At 37.2% G+C, this 27,986-nt stretch overlaps 2 protein-coding genes across 4 annotated transcripts in view; one reads left to right on the forward strand and one right to left on the reverse strand.

Annotated features, from left to right (window-relative positions):
• The window catches only part of ttll3 (tubulin tyrosine ligase-like family, member 3), a 32,098-nt gene extending 10,481 nt beyond the window's left edge, over positions 1 to 21,617 (reverse strand). Inside the window, exons 1-3 of one of the 2 annotated variants that reach the window (XM_084425962.1) lie at positions 8,823 to 8,888; positions 2,709 to 2,758; positions 2,120 to 2,152 (exon numbers count right to left, since the gene is read on the reverse strand). The gene's annotated coding sequence lies outside the window, so the exon portion shown is untranslated. Of the gene's footprint in view, positions 1 to 2,119; positions 2,153 to 2,708; positions 2,759 to 8,822; positions 8,889 to 21,463 lie in introns of those variants that run through there. The other variant, XM_084425961.1, reaches the window with a different exon arrangement.
• slc4a8 (solute carrier family 4 member 8) lies at positions 868 to 27,778 on the forward strand. Of its 2 annotated transcripts, none has more exons than XM_084425954.1 (25): positions 868 to 1,047; positions 11,001 to 11,082; positions 11,203 to 11,364; positions 12,189 to 12,324; positions 12,655 to 12,815; positions 15,147 to 15,335; positions 15,829 to 15,917; positions 17,265 to 17,422; positions 17,508 to 17,595; positions 17,765 to 17,911; positions 17,994 to 18,094; positions 18,322 to 18,496; positions 18,651 to 18,784; positions 19,218 to 19,463; positions 19,665 to 19,770; positions 20,346 to 20,507; positions 20,608 to 20,721; positions 22,683 to 22,844; positions 22,941 to 23,192; positions 23,308 to 23,376; positions 23,465 to 23,638; positions 23,977 to 24,108; positions 24,717 to 24,829; positions 25,046 to 25,154; positions 26,364 to 27,778. In XM_084425954.1, exons 1-25 carry the CDS (start codon positions 1,003 to 1,005, stop codon positions 26,373 to 26,375), a joined length of 3,318 nt encoding a protein of 1,105 aa, XP_084282080.1. In that variant the 5' UTR covers positions 868 to 1,002; the 3' UTR covers positions 26,376 to 27,778. The 2 variants fall into 2 exon arrangements, with proteins under 2 accessions (XP_084282080.1, XP_084282081.1); XM_084425955.1 differs by having other exon boundaries at positions 24,720 to 24,829; positions 26,364 to 26,507.
• Positions 27,779 to 27,986: the final 208 nt, after the last annotated feature.

A 27,986-nucleotide genomic window follows, 5' to 3' on the forward strand; every position in this document is an offset into this window, starting at 1 on the left:
CCAACTGACTTGAAGTTCTAGTATGGAATAAAAATACTATGGAAGACAATGGGGTCCATCAACGGTTTGGTTTCCGACATTCTTCAAAATATCTTCTTTTGTGTTCTACAGAAGAAAGAAATTCATACAGCTTTGGAACAACTTGAGGGTGAGTAAATGATGACAGAATTTTTAATTTTTGGGTTAACTATACCTTTAAGACTTAGGATGAGTTGGATGGTCTACTATTAACCTTTGTGAAACAGGAATTTAAAACACCATTTGCTTTTTTATGGTAAGAAGAGAGCAAAGGATTACTAAATTAAATTAATATTTTTATTCAATTAATTATCATTTAAAGAGGCCAAATAAATAACTGTAGGCTACATGTAGAAAATATATTTGTAGTGCAAAAATGACTGAACAAAATGGAATCCTAGCGACTGCCTAGAGAATGACACTTGACACAAAAATAAACCCTGTGTTCAATTTGAAATGTAGGCTAGTTTACTTAGTCACTAAATAAAAAAAATAAAAACAAAACATCTCACAAAAACTGTAGCGCAATGTGTCTCAAAATAGACGATGTATACTTCGCTTGAGATACTGTTTATTTTTCGCCCTCATAAATTGTACATTTATTACTACATTCATAAACTATTTCTGGCGCTTTTTCTGTAGGCGCAAAACCGCATCAATCGAATTACAGCTTCAGCAACAGTCCCAGTTCGAGCTCTCTGATTGGCTGGACGACATATGATGCTGCCACGGTCTGTACCTCTTTCCAAGTCCTGGAGAGCGCGCGCCTAACAACAGCATTAAAGTGTACACAGAACGAGTGCGTGTGTATCTCTCAACGTGTTTCAGACGGGATCAAGAATAGGCTACTTAATGTCTCCCGCTCTAATCCTATACATGCATCAATTGATCTGGAGTTTCTCAATAGGAACTGTTATCTGAGCCGCGTCGCTGTATTCTTTCTGTGGAAGCTGCAATCGACTCAGCTTTAAAACGGAGTTAACCATGCCTGCCGAAAACAGCGACCAGGAGAGCATGCTGAGCTATCAGGTAGTTCAATTATTTAATAAGAATTTCTCCCCGTATGTCTGGGGGAAGGCTGATGGGCGTTCTTGCAGAGGGATCCGCACTGTCATTTTGTAATGGGTTGAGTATGAGAGCGCAGGATAGAAATAGCACATAAGTTTATTGCACATGTCTATTTATTTGGTTTATTCCTCCAGTAGGCTATCTTAGAATACGGTATCTGCTGTAGCAAACCATCTGCAGTGTGCTGTTGTGTATCTCACTTACCCTTTTATGTCATAAATCATAAATCAAACCTAAGATTGCCTTTTAATCTCAAATGGAATAGCCTACAAACACATCCGGGCGCCCCATTAGTGCAGGGATCAATAGTACTGTGTGTTCCCTCTCGCCCCCATTGACACAAATATCTTATCGACGCTGCACTTACGGTGTATAATTGCTATTCCCTTTAAAAGCAGACCGTTCCTATTTTTTACATGTATGTGATTTGAATTTTTAACAGATTATTATGCGATATTATCTCATTGTGCTCCGCGCGTGGTGGTGTATTATTGCAGCGTTACAGGCACGTGCTGCAGCAGTATTCATATTGCCAGGGACAACAGCTCGCATCATTCGTTCATTATTCGCGTCAATTGACTTTGAGCTTGTGTTGGGGAAGGCTGATGGGCGTTCTTGCGGAGGGATCCGCACTGTGTTTTTGCAATGGGTTGATTATGAGAGCGCTGGACAGAAATAGCACATAATGTATAATTTACAATCCATTATACTAATGCAACAAGAAGCTGCGCGTATAGCATCGTAAATTGATGGAGAAATTAAAGCTTTCAGCATTTGATAGGGTTGCATCTAATAGGATTATTGTGCAAAATATGGCTTCCTTTGGGGCGCTCGTACTGTCAGTGTACCCCGTTACCCTCAAATGACCTTGACGCCATCCTCTCTCTCTCTCTCTCTCTCTCTCTCTCTCTCTCTCTCTCTCTCTCTCTCTCTCTCTCTCTCTCTCTCTCGGCAACAGTGTTATTGGTGCAGTTATTCAGCGCCAAAGTAAAGGATTAATTCACCCATAAATAAAAATCCATCTTTTACTCACCCTCATGTCGTTCCAAACCCGTCTGACTTTCATCTGTGGAACAAAAAAGGAAAACATTTGAATAATATATTGGTCACTCTTGTACAGTTACAACAAACTTAATGTGCACTTGAGCTTTAAAAAAAGATACAAAAGTATCATAAAAGTCACCCATATGACTAGTGTGCCACATTTCAATTCTTCTGAATCCATGGCTTTATGTGTGCAACGAACAGACAGAACAGTCATTATTCACTGATTGATTTCCCTTTCAAGTGGGTTATTAACAACTACAGCTGGATCATTGAGTCATTGAATAGATCAACTGATTCATTGATAAAATCTGTCTCAAAAGAACATTTGTTGATAAATCTGGCATTGCTGTTTCTCTCATGAATGCGTCAAGGAAAGTTAGAGCTATTGTCAAGATTTTAAGCGAATAATAACTTAAAAGACTTAGAATATACAATAGCATACAAGTCGTATGAATTAGTTTGATAACACTTTCATTTTTGGGTGATCTATTCCTTTCAGAAGTTTCATAACAACTGCTTGAGGGATTCAATATGAGACAAAAAGGGTACAATAAAAATATGAGAATAGCGTTTACCCAAAGGTACTTCTGAATATGAGAAAACTGTATCATCCAGTGGATAGTGACTGTGGAGAGAAAGAGCACGTGTAAAGCCTCAGAGAAACTGATCAATAGTTTTTCCATTTGTTGAAAAACGTGTGTTTATACAGACACTCTAAGTAGAGAGAGTGAATGAGAGCAAACCATTCAGAACTGTCTGCCTTTTTTTTCCACACATCTGACTTGGCTCAATGTCCATTACATTAATTGCAGCCTGAAACTTTCCAGATTTCTTTTCATACATCAGTTGTTTTTCTAGAGAAATACTATTTCTATACCTATGATCCTGCGAGATTTTATGTAATGCATTTAAAAGATCATTTCGATCAAAGATTTATCATGAAAAGTTTTAAAACTCAACACTAATGAGCACTAATAAGCTAAATAACAAAAAAGGTCATCCTCATTCTTCATTTATGATAAAACTACTGCATGCTTACAGTGTCCATTTTGCAAAGATAAAATACACCTAATGTACAACTGTGAAAAAATATATATACTGTGTGTGTGTGCGTTTGTTTTTCTATCCTGGTGGGGACTTCAACCTGAATGCACATTCACTTGAGATCCCCATGAGGAAACAAGCTTATAAATCATACAGAATGAGATTTTCTTTTAAATGTAAAAATGCAGAAAGTTTTCTGTGATTGGTAGGTTTAGGGGTAGGGTAAGTGTAAGGGGATAGAATATACAGTCTGTACAGTATAAAAACCATTACGTCTATGGATAGTCCTCACAAAGATAGCGAACCAATCAAGTTTGTGTGTAAATAAATAAATAAATATACATACACAAATTATATGGACAAAAGTATTGGGACACATCTCTTAATTATTAAATTCAAGTATTTCAATCAGACCCATTACCACAGGTGTATAAAATCAACCATGCAGTCTGCATTTACAAACATTTGTGAAAAAAATGGGTCGTTCTGAAGAGCTCAGTAAACTCAAGCATAGTGTGATAGAATGCCACCTTTGCAATAAGTCAGTTCATGAAATTTCTCCCCTGCCAGATATTCCACTGGCAACTGTAAGTGGTATTATTGCAGATGAAGTGTTTAGAAACTCAGCCATGAAGCAGAAGACCACATAAAGTCACCAACCCTGATTCCATAGCTGATGAGTTTTAAACTTCCACTGGCCTTAATATCAGCAAAAAACCTGTGTGGCAGGAATTTTGTGGAATGGGTTGCCATGGGCGAGAAGCTGCAACATCACCAAGTACAATGCCAAGCATCGTGAAAACGTGTTCTGTGGAGTGACGAATCACGCTTCTCGGTTTGGCAGTCTGATGGCCGAGTTTGGGTTTGGCGGATACCAGGAGAATGTTTGGCTACTTGCTTGACAGCATTGTGACAACTGTAAAGTTTGGTGGAGGAGGGTTAATGGGATGGGGCTGTTTTTCAGGGGTTGGGTTTGGCCCCTTACTTCTAGTGAAAGGAAATCTTAATGATTCAGCATACCAAGACATTTTGAACATTGCTATGTTTTCTAACTTTGTGGGAACAGATCGGCGAAGGCCCTTTTTCATTCCAGCATGACTGTGCCCCAGTGAACAAAGTCCATAAAGACATGGTTGAATGAGTTTGGTGTGGAAGAACTTGACTGGCCCACACTGAGCCCATGACCTCAATCCCATCGAACACTGTTGTGATGAACTGGAACAGCGATTGCGAGCCAGGTCCAACGTCAGTGCCTGACCTCACAAATGCTCTAGTGGATGAATGGGCAAAAATTTCCACAGAAACACTCCAAAATCTTGTGGAAAGCCTTTTAAGAAAAGTGGATGTTGTCATAGCTGCAAAGGGGGACCAACTTCATATTTAGTAGAATGCGATGTCATTACAGTCCCAATACTTTTGCCCATGATGATATCTCTTTCTATTCAAGCCCTTTATATTTATTATTGTAAGAAAATCTTTAACAATGTTCTGGCTTAGAGATACATTGCCTTTAAATTTCCTAATGTTGTTATCACTATCTGTCTAATGCTGTGCTCTCTTTGCCTTTCAATGTCTCTCTTTCTCTCATTTGGTCACTTTTGTTTCTGACTGTCATTTTTAAAGAGATTTCTGAGAACATGAATAGTTACATAAGGTACTTTGCTTACATCCGTTCAAAATAGTTAGCCAAGAAAAGGCAGTCTTTGTCCAGGGTTAACAAGTTTAACTGAAAACAATGCATGATAGTTACACCACCATTATTTGTGACACTACAATAGCATTAGCCTCTTAATGTATATTTTAATATAATTATAATATAAAATTATAAGAATAATGGCCTCTCTATATGGTTGTTCAGTTCTGTATAAACAAAAACTTGAGGAATTCAATATAATATTTCCTTCAACTGATGAATACAAATATAATGTGACCATAAAAAATGAAAAAATACAGAGACACCATTACAAAACATATTGTCGAGGTTCTATGGTACAGTGACGATATCAGATGATAGGTAATACCATTGCACTTGAATGGTACTCAGTGATTTAATCTCAATGGTATTTTACACTGTACTTCAAAGAATACCATGGAATATCCTTTGACTGACATGCCAAAACATATTATTAACATGGCACCATGTACAAGATCATGGTAATACCATGGTGCTTCTTTATTACTGCTGCATGAACAAGTACTCACACCACACATACACATACACTGTAAAGTCTGTGAACTAAAGCCATTGTTATGTGCTATTTGAGGAAAATCTTGTGTATTTTGAAATAAAAACACAAAAACTTGTCACACACGGTAATACAAATGCACATATTGTTATGCAACCACACATAAACTACCCTTTGTTTTAAAAAAAATATGCCCTGATGAACATGATGTCATACAAAATATTATTGTGATAGGAAGGGTGAGATGGTATTGACTAATGAATGAGTCATTCTGCCCAGAGGAACAGGTACTACAGCAACTCTCTCACTCTTATCACACTTCTTTAATTCCTAGTCTAAATACTGTTAGTACATGGAGAGTTACTCATACTGCAGGGTTGACCATCCCTCCCAAAAGTATGCTTTTAGTGGTTTATTGAAAAATTAAAAGTAATCAATCAATAACATACACTCTGCCCCTCACTTTCGAACAACATAAAGCATTCACTTCAGAGAGGAAATTATGTTATGGTTTGTGCGTGTCTAGTGTCTACTGTATGTGCATGTGTCAGTGTATCTGTTCAGGCAGACAAGAGCATCTGGTAGTGGCAGGGGTAGTGGTCTGTGTCAAGATTACTAACATAACTGTCAAAGCAATGTGCTGGAGAGCGAGTGAGGAAGAGGAGGAGGAGGAGGAGGAGGAGGAAGAAGGGCGAGAAAATAGCCCATGTGACCTTTGAAGGCAAAAGGGCAATATTCATGTACCTGGGATGTACAGTCACACTGCGAAATAAAGATATACTCTACTGTTCAAAAGTTATTGTGGAAAAATATTTTTGTGGAAACTGTGATAAAAAAATTTTTTTCAGGATTGTTGATGGATAGAAAGTTAAAAAGAACAGCGTTTATTTGAAGTAGAAATCTTTTGTAACATTATAAGTCTCTTTACTGTTATGATCAATTAAATGCATCCTTGCTGAGTAAAAGTATAATAACAAAATAACAACAAAGTCACATTTGTGAGATATCAAGTCACATTGTGGGCTATAAAAATGACAAGAAATACATTTCTGACTTTCTGTCTCGCAAGTCGCAACTGTTTTCATAGCTCACTATTGCAAGATAGAAGAGAAATAAAGTCGCAATCAAGACGTTTCTTGTCTTTGATCAGGGACTGTATAATTGTTGCCTGGTGATAAGGAGAGGTAAGAAGAGGTCATTTTGCCAGTGGAAAATCTCTTTGTGAGTGACACACATACAGTACACACAAACAGGTAATTAGGTGACACAGAAGCGGTCTAGTCAGCTCAAGTGTTCTGTTATTATTTTGATTAGGGTATATGCTCATGTCAGACCAATAAAGGGAGAAAGACAAGGAGAGATTGAGAGAGGAGGAGTAGGAAAACAGTAGCACAGAGGAGATGATAAAAAATTAATTAATATGTTCTGATAGCTCCATCTTTATTTTCTCCTGCCCCCTGGGTAAGTGTTTTAATAACAATAACTACTCAGATGATTCATGACAAGGGCAACATGGCAGTCTGAATGAGACATTTTATGACTTCCCTCTGTTTAAGACTGTAATTTAATTATGATTAGGATTACATAACAATAGAATAAAACAAAGAGAAAGAGAACAAATACACTGAAAAACAACCAGTTGATTATTGAGGTTTACTGTATATTTATCTAGTCAATTTAAAATAGGCCTATATTTCTACTATTTTATATACATTTAAAGTCATCCATTTTAAAGCACTACCACTAAACATTCAGACAAATGTCTTTGGCGGTTACTGTAGCCTACATCACATAGAAGTGAGGTATCATGTCGCATTGCAGCCATCTAACATCTATTATCTGGAAATGCATGTTAAAAACATTCAAATCACAGTGGGATTGGGGAAGCTAAGAAACTTCTATCATTTTATGCAATTGTTCTTAAGCCTGTAATAATTACAGTTCTGGAGGACCTTGATAAGATGAGTGTAGGATAATTATATATTAGTTGGGATGTTGGAAACAAGACAGATCCTCTAAAATGGAAAGCTACTGGTGTTTTTGTTGTAAACAACAAATTGTTTACAACAAATGTTGTAAACAACATTGTTGTACACAATGTAAAGAATGACCTCAATGCTGATCCAGACATGACTGTCAATCAATACCTCACAGATTAAACATACATAAGCCTCAAGCTAAAACAGAACAGAGCAACATTTTGCAAGTATTGCGGTCAACAAGTAATGCTCTCATAGATCATTTTAAAGCAAATGGGACTCAAATCACTCGAGGAATCCTTTCACTTGAATCTATTATTATTGTACTGCACTGTTTTAGTCCGTGAGAATATCTGCACCTTCTGATTTGCTTTTTTTTTTTTTTTTTTTTTGTAAGCACAAAATGTTCAGATGGATTTATTTGAATTATAGGCTTGTGTTCCTGCAGAGGACAGACGTGAAAACACATTGATGAATCATCTCTGTCATGGAAAGATAGCAGCATCCCAGTGGGATATATTTCACACACGCGTACATACACACACACAAACAGTGACAAATGTAAAGGAAGTGAAAAATAGGAAGCCAAATAAATATCAGTGGCCTCTGTCTGTTTAGAGGTACTGGGCACAGGCAATCACAAAGTCAGGCAAGAAGATCTTTTGCTTATATAGGCAAGTTTATTTTATATTACTTTATTTAATTAAATGTGCCATTGAGGATCTATTTTGGATGTCTTCATAACATAACAAAACTGTCACAGGATCTTGCAATATTCATCTAGCCTACTTGTTATGAGGCAGGAATTAAGTGGAGAGCGAATCCATATGCAAACATTACGTTTAATAGCACAAACAGGTAATCCAGGCAAACAACAGAACTTAGGACAGGAACATGCCAACAGCTACAACGACCGACAAACAACAACTGAAGCACAGAGGTTTAAATACAAATGCAAACAAGCTAAACAAGATAACAAGGGGGCGTGGTAAATAAGAAACACCTGGGGAGACTAGGCTAATCAACATAACAGGGAACTGCTAAACATGGGACAAGACAGAGGAACACAGACATGAATCATTACACTACTGTAGGCCTAACGTTACATGTATTATTTTGTGTCATAGGTTTCCAGAGTCAATCAGTTCAATTTTGACCAAATATAAATTTGCTTTTAAAAACCAAGCAAATTTATTTCACAAAAATGTTGCCACACACAACATAAACATAAAGTGTAAGAAAATCACTAACGATGAACAAGTATAAGGCTATGGCAGTCCCAAACTAGTTTTAGTTAATACAATAAATTTAGTAAGTTGATATGAGCCACCACGGTCATTAAAAACTTAGAAAATAACAAAATAAGTGAAAATAAAGTCGTATTTTGGAAACTACAGATACTACGGTAAATAAACAATACTAACATAAACTGTTAATTCAATTTGGACACTAATCTTGATGAATAGAATGAACATCATACCTGCATCCTTCCCAGCTAACACACGATGTACCCGTTATTCAATTTCTTGGAACTTTTTGGTAATAATAATACCATGAATTACTAATTTACAACATAACTACGAAGTTTAACCCTTTCGCACGTACAATCACACCGGTGTGATCAGTCTAGGCTGGTCCCTGGAGCGTACGATCACACCGGTGTGATTAGAACGGTCAGTGCCTACGTGATCAACTGCTAAATTCAAATGTGCTTTCGCGCATTGGCTGGCGCTGAGACAGAGATAGGCGCGCTCAGAACTGTCATATATCACAACTTTTCAGTGTTTTCAACCACATAATGTTTACATTAGGTTTCAGACATATAAGTTCTAAAAAAACAATACATTTAGAGTTAAAATAGAGTATTTTTAAAATAGAGTAAAATACACACTGATGTCAAAGGAAGAGGCAATAATAATCCTTTCCATTATAATTAGTTTTATTCATATCAGATACACATTGTGTAAGTAACTTTAAAGTTTACTCTATTCTTCTCCCAGTTTACCTGCCACTTACTTTTATGTATTTCGGGAGAAGTGGATGAATTCACGTGTTGTAAATCCAACAGATCCGATTCTCTGAACTGCGTCTGCCGCACAAACTAAGATGGCGGCGCCCATCGCGCATACAGCTCAACTAACGCGATTGTTATAAAGGTGTTTAAACAACAAAACACTTCCACTTGCGTATATTTGACAATCGGAATATCAGATATTTCATGCCATATCTAATATTTTGAATAAAAAAGGAAAAATGACATAAAAGCAGATCATCATTCATTCAGCTCTGTTGTTGCTGCAGTGTGTCACGTGACAAGCAATGTCTTTTAATTGATCTCAATTACAGATTAAGGATCAAATGGTGAAGAAAAAAAATCGAATTATCTTTTGATAAAGATCTTTTCATTAGCAGTCCTGTGATGTACTGTACTGTAAAAACCTTTTGTAACTTTCATAAATGAAATTAAATAAAAAACGTACATGTGTTTTAAAGATCACTTTACTTCTAATAAGGGTCAGAGAGAAAATGGAAAATGGCAATGTAAAATTAATGTATTGTTAAATTATGACTATGCAACAACAACAACAACAACATGACAAGAAGACCTCATGGAAATAAAGTAGGCAACTAAAAATTGTGATTTGAACCCTTAAGCTTGATAAGAAAGCAGAACAACACAACATTGCTTAGCACAGTAAATGTCAGCTTATTCATGCCCAGCCCTGTAATAACTGTTAAGCCTGTTTTTCCCTCAAACACATTTATCATCTGAGCACTGCTCAAAGAAAGGACCCTCATATGAAATGCTGTTGTCTGTTAAATTCAGGTTTAAATTAATTGTTTGTGGCCTAAAAGAAATTTTACAAAGTACAAAGGGAATGGAAATTATACTTCGGACGGAGGGGACCAAGTTTACCTTTTAAACTAACTGCAACAATAATTGACAGTCATTCCTCAATACATTCCTCACCCACTACGCCACCTTAGGAATACACCTAGGTTCTCACCATATGAGGGTGGAGACGTGCATAAAAACAAATATTTTATTTCAATAATCTGAATTGTCTAGATAAAAACAAACTCAACTTCTGATAATAACAAATTATGTACAAAATGAAAAAAAAAAACATTATTAATGAAAAATAAACAAAACAATATCAATTCCTTCAAAAATTCCTGACACAACACAGATTACAGACCAAGTAAACAATACAATACATTAAATATTAAGACAAATACAAAACCAAAGAAACCAAATTACAATTTGTCAGGGCAAAGCAGTTAGTGCTCCCCTCCCACCCAGACGGGCCAGGACTCCTAACAAATCACACAAACAATCTTGCTTTATTTGTGGGGACCATATATTTCCACAAAGATGGTGAAACCTGAAATTAAGAATACATAGTGAATAATATTAATATGTGAAAATGAAAGGTTTCAGCATAAGGTTGAGGGGATTCAAATTTATATAAACAACAGAAATCAATGGGAAGTCCCCAGAATGATACGTTTGTGTGAAATCCACTAATAGAAAAAACACAAATAAACAATAGGCCTACTGTTTTTAATGAAAAATAATTAATTATTTAGTGTTAGGAAGTCTATGGTACTGTATGTACTTATTTACACACTCACTAAGTAAGCATGTGTCTTTCAGAGGCCTGATGAGGAAGCAGTGGTGGACCATGGTGGCACCAGCTCAGTTCTGAATATCCATTATGAGAAAGAAGAGCTAGAGGGTTTGTACATAATCACGCACACACATTCAGTTATTCATGTGATATAGCTCACAGCTCAATACAGTAATGTTAACTGGAAAAAATCATGTTAAAATTTCATCTCTCTATCGCTTTTCTCAGGTCACAGGACTTTGTTTGTGGGTGTGCGGATGCCCATGGGCAGGGAGTCTCACCGTCATCACCGGCCACACAGCTCCAAACACCGCAGGAGATCTGAGAGAATGAGGGCTGAAAGCGTAGCTCAGGAAGACGGGAACACAGAAAGTACCTCAGCGTCACACGGTGAGAACAACAACAGCCTGGGTAACAAGTCAAGCAATCGCTTGTAGGTTTGTTCGCAGGAAGGTGAATCTGGAGAATTAAATGAATTATATGTGATATTGCTTTTATAAAGCAATCAAGTGGAAAATAAGTTAGTTAATACTGAGTAACTTACATTTTAGACACAATATTCCCAGTTACTTTATATATTTTCGCCAAGCATAAGCCTGAATAATAACATACAGTACAGTTATTTAACATAATTAAATAACTGTACACAAAATATTGATTCAAATGAGTTTTAATATTTTATTAGCTCACCAAAAGCAAAACTTCCACGAAGAAAAACTGTTCCTATAGCAAGCGTATAACGCTGCTGACTTCAGTAACCCGGATGAGCCTGCGTTATCTGTTTTCAGTGGTTGTTATCTGGGAATAGCATACCACTGGATGGCGTGATTGACCAATCAGAATCAAGTATTCCACAGAGCCGTGTAATAAACTGCCAATTATGTAAGCCTCTGGGATAGCAAAGACAGAGAGAGTCACTGAAAATCAACAAAGCTAAGAAACAGATTGAATCTTTCCGAAGCACAGGGTATCAACTGTATCATAAAAAGGTTCATTACCCTACCATAATGCATCCTCTCAGCATTATGCCCTTGAGCCCTCAAATTCTAAAAGCATGAACTCATATTTATGATAACAAACACTGAAAATTGCTCTGGTGAGACTTTTGTTTACTGTGCTTCCTTCCTCTGTTTCCTCTCTCACAGTGAAAATGAAAAAGTTTTACAAATATACTCTTGTCTGTGTCTCTCATTCTTCCTATCTCTCTTTCTCAGATACTCCATCCCAGAGGGTTCAGTTTATTCTGGGCACTGAAGAGGATGATGAGCATGTGGCACATGAGCTCTTTACAGAACTTGACGAAATCTGTGTTAAAGGTGGCAAAGATGCGGAGTGGAAGGAAACTGCTAGGTAAGAATATGTTTCTTAATGTCAACACATTTCCTATCCTGCAACAGGATATTCAGTGCCAAAATGTAGGTTAACTCAGGGGTTTTGAATCTTTTAGATGGCACAGACCCCAAAATATGAACATCCACATGCTTGGGACCCCCATCTTAATATTTAAAAGGCAGCTATTTATTTTCATGCATAAATACCCCATTTATTGTATATGTGCAAAATATTACTTGGAAAATATTAAATATCACTTACGTTACATTATTATGTTCTTTTTGGTACTATACTACTCAAAGTAAGAGACTGTCTATATGAGTCTCTTTTTTCTTTAATACTTCTCAGGTGGCTAAAATTTGAGGAGGATGTGGAAGATGGCGGGGAGAGATGGAGTAAGCCGTACGTAGCTACACTCTCTCTCCATAGCCTGTTTGAGTTACGAAGCTGCATCATAAATGGAACTGTCCTATTGGACATGAAGGCCAACTGCATCGAGGAAATTGCAGGTCAGTCAGAAATCAGTGGGTATGGCGCTTTGCACGTTTAACTGGGAAAGGACGAACTTTAACATTGATTTTGTAACACATTACACCTTTTTTAATGGTATTATTGTATCAGATTAACAAAATGTCAGTATATTAAATGCTTGCTCAACATGAGCAAGTCACTGTCATTATGCCCTTTTGCAAAGTTTTATTTTTGGGGTCTTCTAGAATAGCTTTACAGGCTTGAATATTCAAAAAACATTCTTTTTTTTTAAACATTTGAACATTTTACATTGTTGCAGCAGTCTGTCAGTGACGCTCTGTTTAGTTCCGGTCTCTATGAATCGCTTTGATTGGTCAGCTGGACCAATGTTGTGATTGGCCAACCACTTCGAGCGTGTTTTGGAAATGTGACACCCCTTACCATAGCAGCATCTCTAGGACATGGTGACAACACACTACTAAGGCAACTCAACCACGCTCCGCCCCTTTTTTGTGTATGCATTGGGCAGGAATGATTTAAATAAGGAATATTGTGACATGTACAGAAGAAAACTCAAGACTATAATCGAGGCGTTTCAGGGAATTCAGAAACAGTGCTCACTGATATAAAGAATAACTCTCTTTGGAGTGACTTTTTCATGCTCAAACAGCAACATACTAAAGAAAGTTGAAAATGTAAAAAAGCATAATAGGTCCTCTTTAACAGTCTGATCACGATCTGATTGAGCCTGACAAAGGTATATTTATTCAGTACACATTTTTACTGAGGAAAAGTACAGCAGTGTGACATGTGTTTGTCCTGCAGTATTTTAGGCCCACCTGTAACTTCACACGTACTGCAACCTCACACTCCCACTCATGCTGGTGATAGACAAACGCAAACACTCATTACACCCATAGGTAGGCCTACTTTAGTTTGATAAAAGAGGTATGGCTGTTAGCAGCCCTTAAAGGTGCATTAAGCAACTTTTCATGTTAAAAATACCCGTTTTTCTAACCCATACATGCTTAAACAATTGCCTGATGGGCTGAATGAGCCCTTCTATGATCACTGCGATTGCCTCTATAATCCTGTACAGTAAAATAAATAAGAGGGATTCGGGACGGAATCGACTGGGCGTGACGTCATGCGCGTTCACGCTCACCTGGCTATGTCTGGCAGGTTTGTGTATTCGCCGCCATTATCCGCATCAGCGAAGACAACTCAAGTGACTTTTGCAAAAGTAGAAGATGGATTCAAAGAGACCGGCTTCTAGTTCATCCCAAACCCCAACGCAAACTCCACGTAACCGCGTGCACAACTCTGGTTGCAGTTTCGCGTGTCGCCAGAAGGGGGCATAGTTCTGCAAAAACTCAGAGACTTGCGCAATGCACCTTTAAATGAAAGAAGGAAAAAATTTGATTAAAGGTTAAATGTGTCAATTCTTCAGTGTTAAAATCTCATAAAAGTTGCATTTGTTGGTTGATTTTTAAAATAATGTAAAAACTGTGGCAGTTCTTTTACAATTGTGCATGTTTGAATGGCTTGAAATGTCCACTGCATAAGTTGGGTCGGGACAACCTGAGGCGCGTTTCACAAAGCCAACTATGGTCGCAATTTCCGTCGTTACCAATAGAGTTCAATGGAAATTGCGATCATAGTTGGCCAACGATGCTTTTGGGAAATGCATCCCTGTTTGGAAACAATAGTAATATTTGCAATTCCGTTTGGTGCCACTAGTGGCACTCATTACACACACCACTTTTCAGCTAACAATACAAAAAAGACTGGGGCAACTATTTTTAATTTAATACAAAAAATTAAGTATCACATAGAAGTCAGCAATAATTGTGAATATTTGAGTCAGAAGTTCCCATCAAAGTTGGCTGCAACCATGCAACAATGTTCGAATACCTAATTCTTACATTGGCCATTGAAGTCTAACATACTGATAATGTAACCTGTGTCTCATTGAGGCATGACTGTTTTGATCAATGTTGCAGCAGTGGTAGGAACAAGATTAATGCCGGAGAAAGAGAAGGACAGGGAGAGCTTGAGAGATTAATTACACTGTAAAGGTTGGAGCGGAGGAAAGAAGTGAGTGATGCAGATTAACAGTGCTGCATCAGCTCCAACTGGAATTGTGGGAGGTTTCAAAGAAGAGAATGTGAGAGTTAGTGAAAGAACTGCAGTATTTAGCATGCTGGAATACAACATTTTCAGTCCTAAATAGGTTGATCATTATCATCTTACAGTGTAATCTTGCAAAACAAGACATTGTCACTTTAAATTATTCAATATTGTTCTGTATATACATTGTCTGATGTACATTTGTGTTATCATGTGTATGTATAATTTGTTGTGTGTAGATTTGGTGCTTGACCATCAGGAGGCAGCTCATGAACTGGATGACAGTGTAAGAATGAAGGTTCGAGAGGCACTTCTGAAGAGGCATCATCACCAGAGCGACAAAAAGAGGAACAACCTGCTGCCTATGGTCAAATCCCTCACCGAGTCTGGCAGGAGACAGAGTGAACCTCACTCTATGGATAAAACGGGTGAGCTGAACTGCACATTTTACATGTGCATTATAAAGGAATATTTTTGGTTAAACACAACCTTAGCTCTGTGGATAGAATTAAATCATTCTGATTTTGTAAAAGGTGTGTCTACAGTAATGCATTTACAAAGGAAGTCAATTAGGCTATTGTTCTGAAAGATACCACAGGAGAAATGCAAAGCTAATTTTTTTTCTGTTATGAATTATTCTGTAAACAGAATGTCCTCTTTCAAACCATTATTTGGAGGTCGGAACTACTTCTGGTGCATTAATGACGTCCTGTGTGGTATCCTTGTGGGTATTTTATGAAAATGAACTGGTTGACTCTGTTTGCATGCTCATGATTGGAGATGAAAGAGTGGATATAACTTGGTTGATAAGTGATTCTACCATCTCAGTCTCATACTAACATAATGCATAACTGATTCAAGTGGTATATTTTAGGATGCTGTGGATATAAGATGTTGATCATATTTTATTGTATCTCTCAGGTCCTGCCACCTCTCCTCAGCCTCCACCTACAAACCCAGACGTAAAGAATAGCGTAGCACCGGATAATGGCCAGATGGATCTCACCAAGGTACTTGAACCACAACATCAAGACTAATTTGGAAGATACATTTTTATCAAACTGCAAATAAAAAAAAACAAATAAGAGATACACACGTTTGCACTAATGTTTGCAATGCAAATATCACTAATGTTTGCAATGCAAACTGTGTGTAGCAAAATCAGACACAGCATTCTGTGGCCTCATTCTATGGCATTCTATTTACCCCCAGAATTTAAGAAAAAACAATTATGCAAAAACCTGTCCTGCATCCTGTTTTCAGAGAAATTTTAGAAATTTGTGAAATGGACCGGTGAACAAAGAAATAGTATAAGAAAAGAGAGGAAAAATGGTGCAAGTGCAAGACAACCCATTGAAACAAGCAGGTTCAATCTGTTTATTTCTGTTTCTATTCTGATTGCGCACTGGAGGCAGGCAATGTATCGATTACCAAAAACCTCTGGGACAAATGCACCCACACGTACACACAAACACTGTCATCTGGTGATCCTTAGAAGTACTGCAGCTTGTTTGTGTAATGTTATGCTACTGATCAGGAAAAAGGAAATGAACTGTAATGAGCCAGATGTCAGACATTTAGAGTGACTGTGAGGATGGCTGAGAGGCGGCCCCAATCAGATTACACACCTGATGTTCTTCTATCTAACTGTCACCCTGACTGAAACGAACAGTGACTGGAATAGCCACTAATAGAGTTCTACATGATTTATTTATACACTGTAAAAAAATTCTAACCCTCCCAAATCAAAAATTTCAAGTGACCGATAACATCTACATTTTTCAATTGGCCCAAGTGAAATTCTGTAAATTTCAATTGGCCCAAGTTAAAATCTGTAAATTTAATTTTATAATTTACAGAATTTCACTTGGGCCAATTGAAAAATGTAGATGTTATCGGTCACTTGAAATTTTTGATTTGGGAGGGTTAGACATTTTTTACAGTGTATATTATAAATAAAAATATTACATGTAAAACATAAACGTTGGAGCTGATAGCCTCATGGGCAGCGCTCTGACATGTAGTGCGGTTGCACTCCGGATGACCCGAGATCGAGTTCTGGGTCGCAGACCTTTCCTGATCCCACTTTGCTTCCTGTCTTCACTATCTCAATAAAGGCTGAAACAAATTATATTAGAAATAAAATATGTTTAAGTTGAAGTGCTAAATTAATAAAACTGAAATTAAAAATAAGTTAAGCTAAAATACTAGTAAAATGGAAAAGGAAATTACTAAAGCCTAAACACATTTTTTTAATGAATACTGAAAATAAATAAATGAAAATAAAAGCTAATTCAAAATATGAATACGTACTATAATAGTATATTCACAGCACTGCTATGCTCCTCTTTCCGTAGGTTGACACACATTTCATGAAAAAGATCCCAACTGGGGCTGAAGCTTCTAATGTGCTGGTTGGAGAGCTGGACTTTTTAGAGAGATCCATCGTTGCATTTGTTCGCCTGTCTCCTGCTGTACTGCTCACAGGGCTCACTGAAGTTCCCATTCCCACTAGGTATAAACTGTTTGTTTGCAAATGCATGCATGGAGCTGATAAATCCACTGTAACAGAATGATCAAAATCATTCTTTACTCTGCAGATTCTTGTTCATTTTGCTTGGTCCAGATGGAAAAGCCCAGCAGTACCATGAGATCGGTCGCTCTATGGCCACCATCATGACCGATGAGGTCAATGCAGAACTAGACATACGGTGTATCAGTATCATAGCATTTTCTCATTGGATATTAATGCATTAACCCCAGTCCTTACGGTTTCAGAAACACCATTTGTAGATTAAATTAAAACTTCTAAATTCTTCTTTTCAATTTAATATATTTTCTTTCTTCTATCATTTAGATTTTCCATGATGTTGCGTACAAGGCCAAGGACAGGAATGATTTGTTGGCTGGTATTGATGAGTTTCTGGATCAAGTGACAGTTTTGCCTCCAGGAGAATGGGACCCTTCTATACGCATAGAACCTCCTAAAAGTGTCCCGTCACAGGTATGGAAAAACACACTTTTTAAAGTGAGGCTTAAGTGATTGACTATCTGTTGTAATGTATCTATTTCTCTTTCGGGAATAGGAGAAAAGAAAGATGCCGGGAGTGCCGAACGGAACAGTGGTTCCTGTTGAGGAAGAGCCGCATGGGGAACACCATGGACCAGAACTACAGAGAACTGGAAGGTGTGTGGGTCAGGTTTTAACTAGGCCTACATTTTGGGAACCAGATATCCTCACCAGAAATCATCTACATTGCAGGGAGCTGCCAACAGTCCATATGAGGAGAAACAGCTTTATAAACATATTGAATTAACAAAAGCATATTTAATGGATTGTTACTAGTTCAGTATGGAAACTATAGAAATTTGTGGAAATATATATTTCTCTCCTTCTCTTTACTCTCCCTGTAGGCTGTTTGGAGGACTGATTCTGGATGTGAAGAGAAAAGCTCCATTTTATCTGAGTGATTATAAAGATGGTCTGAGTTTGCAGTGTGTAGCTTCTTTTCTGTTTCTGTACTGTGCCTGCATGTCACCTGTTATCACGTTTGGAGGGCTTCTGGGAGAGGCTACAGAGGGACGCATTGTAAGTACGCAAACACGCACAGTTTTGTTTCTGTGTGGTCTATTAGGCAAAGTCATGTACAGATATGTTTATAATGCAAAACACAGCAGTCATGTGGGACTGCCCACATGACCCCTGTGTCCCACTTTTTTTTTCGCGTGTGTGTGTGTGTCAGAGTGCGATTGAGTCTCTGTTAGGAGCGTCTATGACTGGAGTAGCATACTCTCTGTTTGCTGGGCAGCCGCTAACTATACTGGGAAGCACTGGACCCGTCCTTGTGTTTGAAAAGATTCTCTTCAAGTTCTGCAAGTCAGTACAGACCAGACCAAGTATTAATAATATACATATTTAATTATTAACAAATCATTCACTTTCTTACCCACTTTACCCAGGTTATTGTGATTTTAATACATTAGTTAAAATAATTTCTATATTATACATTATGTATTATTTATTATATACAGATTCATGAATAATTGTTAAATTATATAATAATAATGATTATTATTATGATTATTATTAATATTAAAATATTGTATTATTATATTATAGTCTAATAATAATTTTCTTTTTAAAACATACTATACATGTAAATATATATTTACAATATATCTTCTATATCAATTTAGTATTAATTTACTCATTTAGCCTCACTCCTAATATTGTGCCTTTAAATGTATCATAGACAATCAGATCTTAACCCTCTCTATTGTCTCTGTCCTGCCTGTTTCTGTCCCTGTAGAGACTTCGACCTCTCGTACCTGTCCCTGCGTACTTGTATTGGTCTGTGGACAGCTTTCTTGTGTCTGATTCTTGTTGCAACGGATGCCAGCTCCTTGGTCTGTTACATCACACGTTTTACAGAGGAAGCTTTTGCTTCGCTCATCTGCCTTATCTTTATTTACGAAGCACTGGAGAAACTTTTCCATCTTGGAGAACTGTACCCGATCAACAGACATGGCAATCTGGACAAACTAACACTGGCTTAGTAAGTATATAAACTCATATATACAGACACCTATGCAAGTTGGATCTCAGGAAATATCCTGGGTTTCTAATTTTGTGTTCTTAGATGTTAATAATTAATAAGTAAGTAAGGAGAATAAGTTATTCTTCTAGACACCAATGAGAAATTAAGACTGGAATAACTGTTTGTGAACACACATTTTAACACATTGTATGCCATCAGCTGTAGGTGTGCAGAGCCTGATAATCCCAGTAATAAAACACTAGATCTGTGGAATCAGAGGAACGTCACAGCCTCTGCAGTGCCATGGAGCAACCTCACTGTAACGGTACTTCAACCTCCCACAATCCTTACACACAGTCTAGTCAAACTACTGAAAACTAAAACATTCTTTCATGGTCTTTCCTTAAAAGTACACTATGTAATTTTTTGTTTAGCTGGCTGATACAACAACAGTCTAAGACTTACCTTTACTGGCACCTACTGGTGTGGATGCATCATCATGCAAAAGCAACCGTTTTTGGTTAGACCACTGATATGACTAGAGTCTAGACTAGACTAGATGATTTTGAACATACATATGTCTTTAAGTGTAAATATTAATAAGACAAAAGATTCCTTTAAATGTGATTTATCTCACTTTTAACTTCTCAACAGCCTCACATTGTCATGTACATCATCTTACATCATCATGCTATGAAAAGAACACCTTATGACACACATTATACAGTTGGAGGAGTCCTGTTATTCAATTCTCTTCCCATTACTGCAGTGCAATGTTATTTCACAGTGTAGTCTCACACAGATCGCATTTAGTGCTAATCCTATTTTCACAACTGAGTCAGCGTCTGGGCTGCCAGTTCAGTTAAATATGAGCCAAACTTTGTGTGTGTTTGTGAGTAGGAGTGTTTAGATCTCCAGGGGCAGTTTATTGGATCGACGTGTGGACACCATGGTCCCTACACCCCTGATGTTCTCTTCTGGTCAGCCATCTTGTTTTTCGGTACCGTTTTCCTGTCTAGCTTCCTGAAACAGTTCAAGACTAGCAGATACTTCCCAACACGGGTGAGGTTGAAATACTGTTGTTGCAAATGTTTTTGCATACACTGTGTGATTTTGTGTACAATAAATGCAAAGTGTGTATTCATTTGTTTTTGCGATGTAGGTACGGTCAGTGATCAGTGATTTTGCTGTGTTCCTCACCATTGTTTTCATGGTCCTGATTGATTATATCATTGGAGTTCCATCCCAAAAATTACAAGTGCCCGACAAATTCAAGGTGGGAATCAATAATCAAATGTGCACACAAACACACACACTGGTGTTGGCATATTCAGCCCTATAACGCTGTATGTATTAAATTTGGTAAATGGCTTTCTAAGGCTTTAAATACTTTGATTAAAAATACTGGTATACTGTGTAGGACAGTACATGTCTTCTGCCCCCTGGTGGAATATCCATGCTCTTCAGGAAGGACTTTTAATATAATTTCCAAAATGTCCTCCTCAGTATCATGATCAGCATCCCTTTTACTAGAAAATCTTTGCAGTTATTACTATTTCAGAAATAAAATGTATATACTGGATTGAAGTAATGTGTTCATAATATTCCACACAATATATCCATACATATTTCAGGTATATTTATTTTAATCCTAATAAAAAATAAATAAAATGCCAAGCCAATCACAATAAAAAGTGGTCATTGAATAATTTAATCATTAAATTAAACCGAAAAACTGAAACATAACTTTACCATATAATTTTTACTATAACTTTTGCTCATTTGTTTATATATGAAGCCTGTTCTATCATAATTAAAATCTCACATTTTCAATATATGGTCAAATATAAATTGGACAAATAAACCAAAATAGCTGCTAATCAAATTGTTACCCATTGGTACCCGATTTAATTGGTACCCAAAAGGAAACATCTGTGCGGGGCAGTAAAGAGGAAAAGCTCTCCTGAATGCTTTGAGTTCTCTAAGTTATTTCTAACAGCTCTGTTTTGGAAGCTTACCTTACAGTCATGAATGCACTGCTTCAGTCTTCAGTCAGTTATTTTCTGTCCAATCATAATCCACAACAGTCCTGTTTTTGTGCAATTTGTTCATGTCTTGTTTCTAGGAACATTTGTTCATATGATTAGATTAGAGTGGCACCCCTGCAGTGACAGATTAGATGATAAGACAATGCTGAGTCTTGGAATTGAGTTTATAACCCAGGCTAATCCAGATACATGCGCTGTGTGCGGACAGTGATTTATATGAATAATTGAGCTGGACTGATTCATAGTTAACAAATATTCCTCAAATTAGATTGAATTGGGGTAGGTTGCCAGGTCTTTTCCCAACTCCTAATTACATAGCTTGGGACTCACACACACACACACACACACACATGCATTCACACCTACGGACAATTTAGCATCTAAATTTAATAGCGTAATATCAATTTATGCTATTGTTTAGGGCCAGTAAGATTTTTTTAGGATATGAATAATATCTTTTTTAACATATAAATACTTTTATTAAACAATGACGCAATAAATTGCTGAAAATTGACAGTAAATACTTCTACTGTAACTTGTGATGTTTCTGAGAAGATGGAGAGTAAAGATTATTTTATGCCATGTCGAAATTGCCATAACAATTCTCAACTTCATCATTTTCTGAGAGCTACGATTTGGACCGATCATGACATCAAAGTTCCATGCGAGTGATTCAAAAGTATACAGAGCTTTATTTACGGTAATTACAACATGGCTTGAATGCAAAGGACAAAGGACAACACCAGACAAAGACCATAGGAAACACCATGCACTATAGATAGAAGATATCAAGGGGATAACAAGGGACAGGTTATGGTAATTAATCGCTATAGCAACAAACAAGGGTAACCAAGGAAACAAACCAGGGAGCTAAGGAAACAAGGCAAACACAGGAACAATGGGAGTAGAAAATACATATCAAAATAAGAGTCCTAAAACAGGAATCGTAACAACTACTTTGTGACAAATCAGCATTTTAAAATGATTTTGTAAGGATCATGTGACACTGGACAATAAAGAAGGAAGAAATGGCTGCTGAAAATGTGTTAATACTAGCAAAGATATATAAAACTCTAATTCACAGTTAAGCTTTTTTTTTAAGTTTGCCTCACATAAAAAAGGATCAGTAATACTATAGAGAAAGTATGATTACCGTGATATTTTGTTACATTTCTCCTTGTGTTTACAGCCCACACGTGATGACCGGGGTTGGTTAATTAACCCCATTGGGCGAAACCCATGGTGGACTGTGTTGGCTGCCTCAATACCAGCTCTTCTCTGCACCATCCTCATCTTCATGGACCAACAGATCACCGCCGTCATAATAAACCGCAAAGAGCACAAACTTCTAGTATGTATATTTTTTAAAGTAGCCTTTACAGAGGATGTGTGTGTCTGCTGATCATATGTGTGTGTGATCAGTATATGCTCTGTTTCCTCCACACAGAAAGGCTGCGGGTACCATTTGGATCTTCTGATGGTTGGAGTGATGCTAGCCGTATGTTCTATAATGGGGTTGCCCTGGTTTGTCGCAGCAACCGTCCTGTCAATTTCCCACGTCAACAGCCTGAAGCTGGAGTCTGAAAGCTCCGCCCCTGGAGAGCAACCTCGATTTCTGGGAATTAGAGAGCAAAGGTTGACTGGTCTGGTCATTTTTCTACTGATGGGCTGCTCTGTGTTCATGACTGGGGCATTACAGGTAATCACACAAAATCTGTAGTTACATATAATATGTGGTCTACTTAAATGAGGCATACTTAAAATCATTGCATTAGATAACAAAATATCTTAAAGTACTGCTTTTTGTTTTACAGTTCATTCCCATGCCAGTTCTCTATGGTGTTTTTCTTTATATGGGCGCCTCATCTCTGAAAGGCATTCAGGTAGAGACATTCATCTGACACTAAACATAGATGTGTATACAGTGACATGTCAGTTACTTGTCATCTTTCTCTGTCCTGTCTTGCTCAGTTCTTTGACCGTCTGAAGTTGTTTGGCATGCCAGCGAAGCACCAGCCAGACTTTATTTATCTACGTCACGTTCCTCTGAGGAAAGTCCACCTGTTCACTCTAACCCAACTTACCTGCCTTGTGCTGCTCTGGGTCATCAAAACCTCCCCTGCCGCAATCGTCTTCCCTATGATGGTACGACCCAAAACAAAGTACATCCTTTTAATGTTAGGGGTGTTAAAACTTCCTTAACAATTCAATACTAGAATAAAACGTTGCATTTCCGTACATTTCTAGTGAGAAATAATCATTATGTGTATTAGTTTACATTTATATATTTGACAGATACTTTTATCCAAAGCATACAGTACATTTTATTAGTTCATGCATTGCTTGGGAATCAAACCCATGACCTTTGTGTTAATAGTGCAATGCTCAACTGTTTTAGCCACAGGAACAGTGATAAAGGTTGATTTAAAAACTATGGGTGTAATATAGTATAACAGTGGCATAAGTGTGTTTATTTCCTGCAGGTGCTGGCATTAGTGTTCATCCGTAAGCTGCTGGACTGTTTTTTTTCCAATCGGGAGCTTAGTTACCTTGACGATCTGATGCCTGAGAGTAAGAAGAAGAAGCTGGATGATGATTCCAAAAAGGCAGAGGAGGTTTGTGAATCATATGCAGAGTTTAATAAAGCCAAACAATCAATGTTTTTAAATCCATCCAGGTAAAAGGACATACGCCAAGTAGTAATAGAAACACTACTTTCTATACTATGCTGTAAATTTCTTTATGGGCAGAAAACATAACATTTAACATTTTGCCAAAAAGATGCAATATACAACATAATACTGAATCCTACAATGCAATGTGCAAAACAAAACTCTCCTTTACAGGGATAACAAATGAACCAGAAGTAGTTATGGCTATAAAAATGTTCCCTTCTTGACTCATTTTTGAGCAAAATTTTTACACCATTTTGGATTAACAATGCAACATAATAAAATAAAAAATATTTTTAAAAAAATCATGAAGCACTACTATTTGAAATGTTTATTTTTCACTTATTTACAGTTCCACATACTATTAAATTATTCAACTATTAAATTAGCAGTACACAGGACTCCACCCTGAACAACCCTAACATGATCTTTCAAACAAATCAGGCTATTTATGCATGTAAACTGAAAAATAATACATCAACCCAACCTTGCATTGTGGTTTGTCACATGTAATACAATGAAGGAGGCTGTATGTATGTGTTTATGAGTAGCAGGAATCACAGGAGATGCTGGTGGATGACTCTGATAAATCAGAAGACAAAGACACAGTGCAGATCCCATTGGAGAGCAAACCTCTACACTCACCTAAAACACCAGACCCCAGGTACCACACTGCTATCAGAAGCTCTATGCAAACATCGTGGCTTCCCGCAAACCCTTGGGCCCCCCCGTCCAACAGTCAGACTCACAAAATAAGCTTAGACACCACAATGTCCACTGTGTATCTGTGAATGTGTACTTACTAACACTCACCTTTCTGTTTGTCTCCTTTTCCTGCCCTCACCCCTCCTCTCCTCGACTGTGTCCACCTGTTGTCCAGGAACGATCCCTCTGATATTAACATATCTGATGAAATGTCTAAAACCACTGTATGGAAATCCCTCAATTCCAATCACAAGGACACACAGCGTTCAAGCACACATAAAAAGGCAAGGACTCTCTCTTTCCATCCTTTTAAGTGTTGGCTCCTTGAATTTCCTTTCTTACCCTTGTGTCTAATACTTTTCTATGTTAAAGGGTTAGTTCACCCAAAAATGAAAATTCTGTCAGTAATCACTCACCCTCATGTTGTTCCAACCCCGTAAGACCTTCGTTCATCTTCGGAACACAAATTAAGATATTTTTGATTAAATCTGAGAGCTGGATCACTCCTCCATAGGCTTCTAAGACACTATAACTTGCTGGCCCAGAAAATGTATTAAAGAGATCGTTAATCTAGTCCAAGTGACTACAGTGGCTCAATCTTAAGTTTATAAAGCGACGAGAATACTTTTTGTGCGCAAAAACAAACAAAAATAACAACTTTATTCCACTATTCATTTCCTTCTCTCTGGGCCTCGAGTTTTTTCACGTAGTATAACTGCGCAGCGCATCTGTGTTGCACGTCACCACGTAGGCTCACTATTGGCCGACGCTGGTCATGTGTCGTAAACTTAAGATTGAGCCACTGTAGTCACTTGGACTATATTAACAATCTCTTTAATACATTTTCTGGGCCAGCAAGTTATAGTGTCTTAGAAGCCTATGGAGGAGTGATCCAGCTCTCAGATTTAATCAAAAATATCTTAATTTGTGTTCCGAAGATGAACGAAGGTCTTACGGGGTTGGAACAACATGAGGGTGAGTAATTACTGACAGAATTTTCATTTTTGGGTGAACTAACCCTTTAAAGGGGACCTATTATGCTTTTTTACATTTTCAACTTTCTTTTGCTTTTTGAGCATGAAAAAAGGTTTCCAATGTTACAAAGCACAAAGGCCACTCAAAAGAGAGTGATTAGAGATAGATAAGAGAAAATCTAACGTGTTATGGTAAGAGGCATGACATTTCCAAAACGTGCTTGAAGCGGTTGACCAATCACAACACACTGGTCCAACCAAGCAATCAGAGCAGATTGTGGAGGGGCTTCATAGAGACCGGAACTAAACAGAGTGTTACTGAAAGATGGGGAAGAGAGGTGCTGCAATAATGTAAAATATGTGAACATTTAAGCATGGAAACCTATTCTAATAGACCCACTTTAGAACTTTAAAAGGGCATAATATGACCAGATGATTGAAACCGGGTTTTAAACTGCTAAAAAGTTTTGTTTGGTGATTTTATCTTTCTTTATCTGTCTGTTTTTTCTCTTGACACAGGAGGTTCCGTGATGTAACCCCACAGAAAGAAGAAATTACATTCTTGGCGTCAGTTGTTTGAAATTCAGCTGACTTAGAGAAGCGGCCATGTGCTAAAAACACACAGATATTAGTTCACTCCTTTCCACTGTTTCTCACACTGTTTATGTATAGCTGTGTGAGATATATTGGTGTGTCAGTGTGTGTATGTGCATATGTGCAACATATTCTCCTACCAAATCCAGGTTCTTTTTAAGTTTTAGCCGAGTTTTTGCAGACATATAGGTCTCTGTGCTGTGCTGTAGTGTACATGTATTTTTATTTATCTTTTTTGTAATTGTCTGGTTCTCATTTTTGAATAATAGAGTTGTTTAAATGTTCTCATTTTAAGTATAATACTTGCTGTAGATATTACTGTATATGTGTGCTTTGTTCATCGTCTAAACATACACAATAAGTATGTGTGTTTAAGCCAAATGGCCGATCAGAATAATAACCTCAGTTTGATCTATTTTTGTGCCAGTATAAATAGCCATCAGTTACATTAGACCAACATGGCCATGAACCAAACTAGTCCTTATCCAGTAGACAGACTTGTCTATTTTTATTGAGTGTGTTGTATTGAAACGTGTTAATATTGAGCAATAAAAGGCTTCTATGTGGTTAGGTCACCAGGGACACTGATGGATAAGTATGAACTCTGTTCTAAGTGTTTTTACCACCATTTCAAAGTCTGAAATGACTGGTTGAAATTTCGGTTCGATGCACCATCTAAATGGCTTTTAGCTCACCAGTCATTTGAGGCACCAGGGTTGAGGGTAAACTGGACTTTTCAGGCTTTCATTTGAAGACCCTTTCTGGTCACAAGTCCCAGTAATAAGCCATCTCCTTAGACTACCTCCCCACACTTTTAAAACTCCCACAGTAGTTTCTGCACTGAAAGAGGTAAAAATATGTTTGTGTTTTTAACCTCAGTGAAATAACACTTTATTTACAGTTGCACTTTGTGTAGATATATACTGATATGATTTTATATTTTAAATGGAATTATTATATAGAGTATAACAGTGTGATACAATTATTTTAAGTAAAGAATTTTCTTTTTTTATATAAATGTATTTTAATAAAAATTAGTTGAGCAGGTACAGTAAGCCACTGGCTGTTAATATGAATGGGCTACAGCTGTACTTTGCCTTCAGATGATAGGAGAATGTCGATATTTAATTCAGAATGTAAACTCATATTCGGAATGTTGAGGAATGAAGAAATTTCCCAGCTTGACACTGAACTGCTAAATTCTCTTTTATTTTGTCCCCTCCATGGCTTTCTTGTTTACGGAAATGTTGTCGTTGACTTGATTGTACATGTTATCTTAATGCTGGGATGTGCTCAAAGAGAATGTCTTTCATTCCAATAAATTTTAGATTTTATGAACGAAATGAGCCTATTAACAGTTGTGTATGTGTGTGTTTTTTTTGTGTGTGTGTGTGTGTGTAAATATTTTCTTAAACAGCATTACATTTTATTCAGTTACATGAATTCTGAAATTTGGTAATGTTTTGAATTTTGCAATTGTGAAAATGAATGTGTAATACATAAATGAGTATTAAATTGGATATTAAGTTAGTCACTGAGTCAATTCCA

Source organism: Rutilus rutilus (assembly GCF_951802725.1).
Source record: "Rutilus rutilus genome assembly, chromosome: 12".
NCBI classification, from domain to species: domain Eukaryota; kingdom Metazoa; phylum Chordata; class Actinopteri; order Cypriniformes; family Leuciscidae; genus Rutilus; species Rutilus rutilus.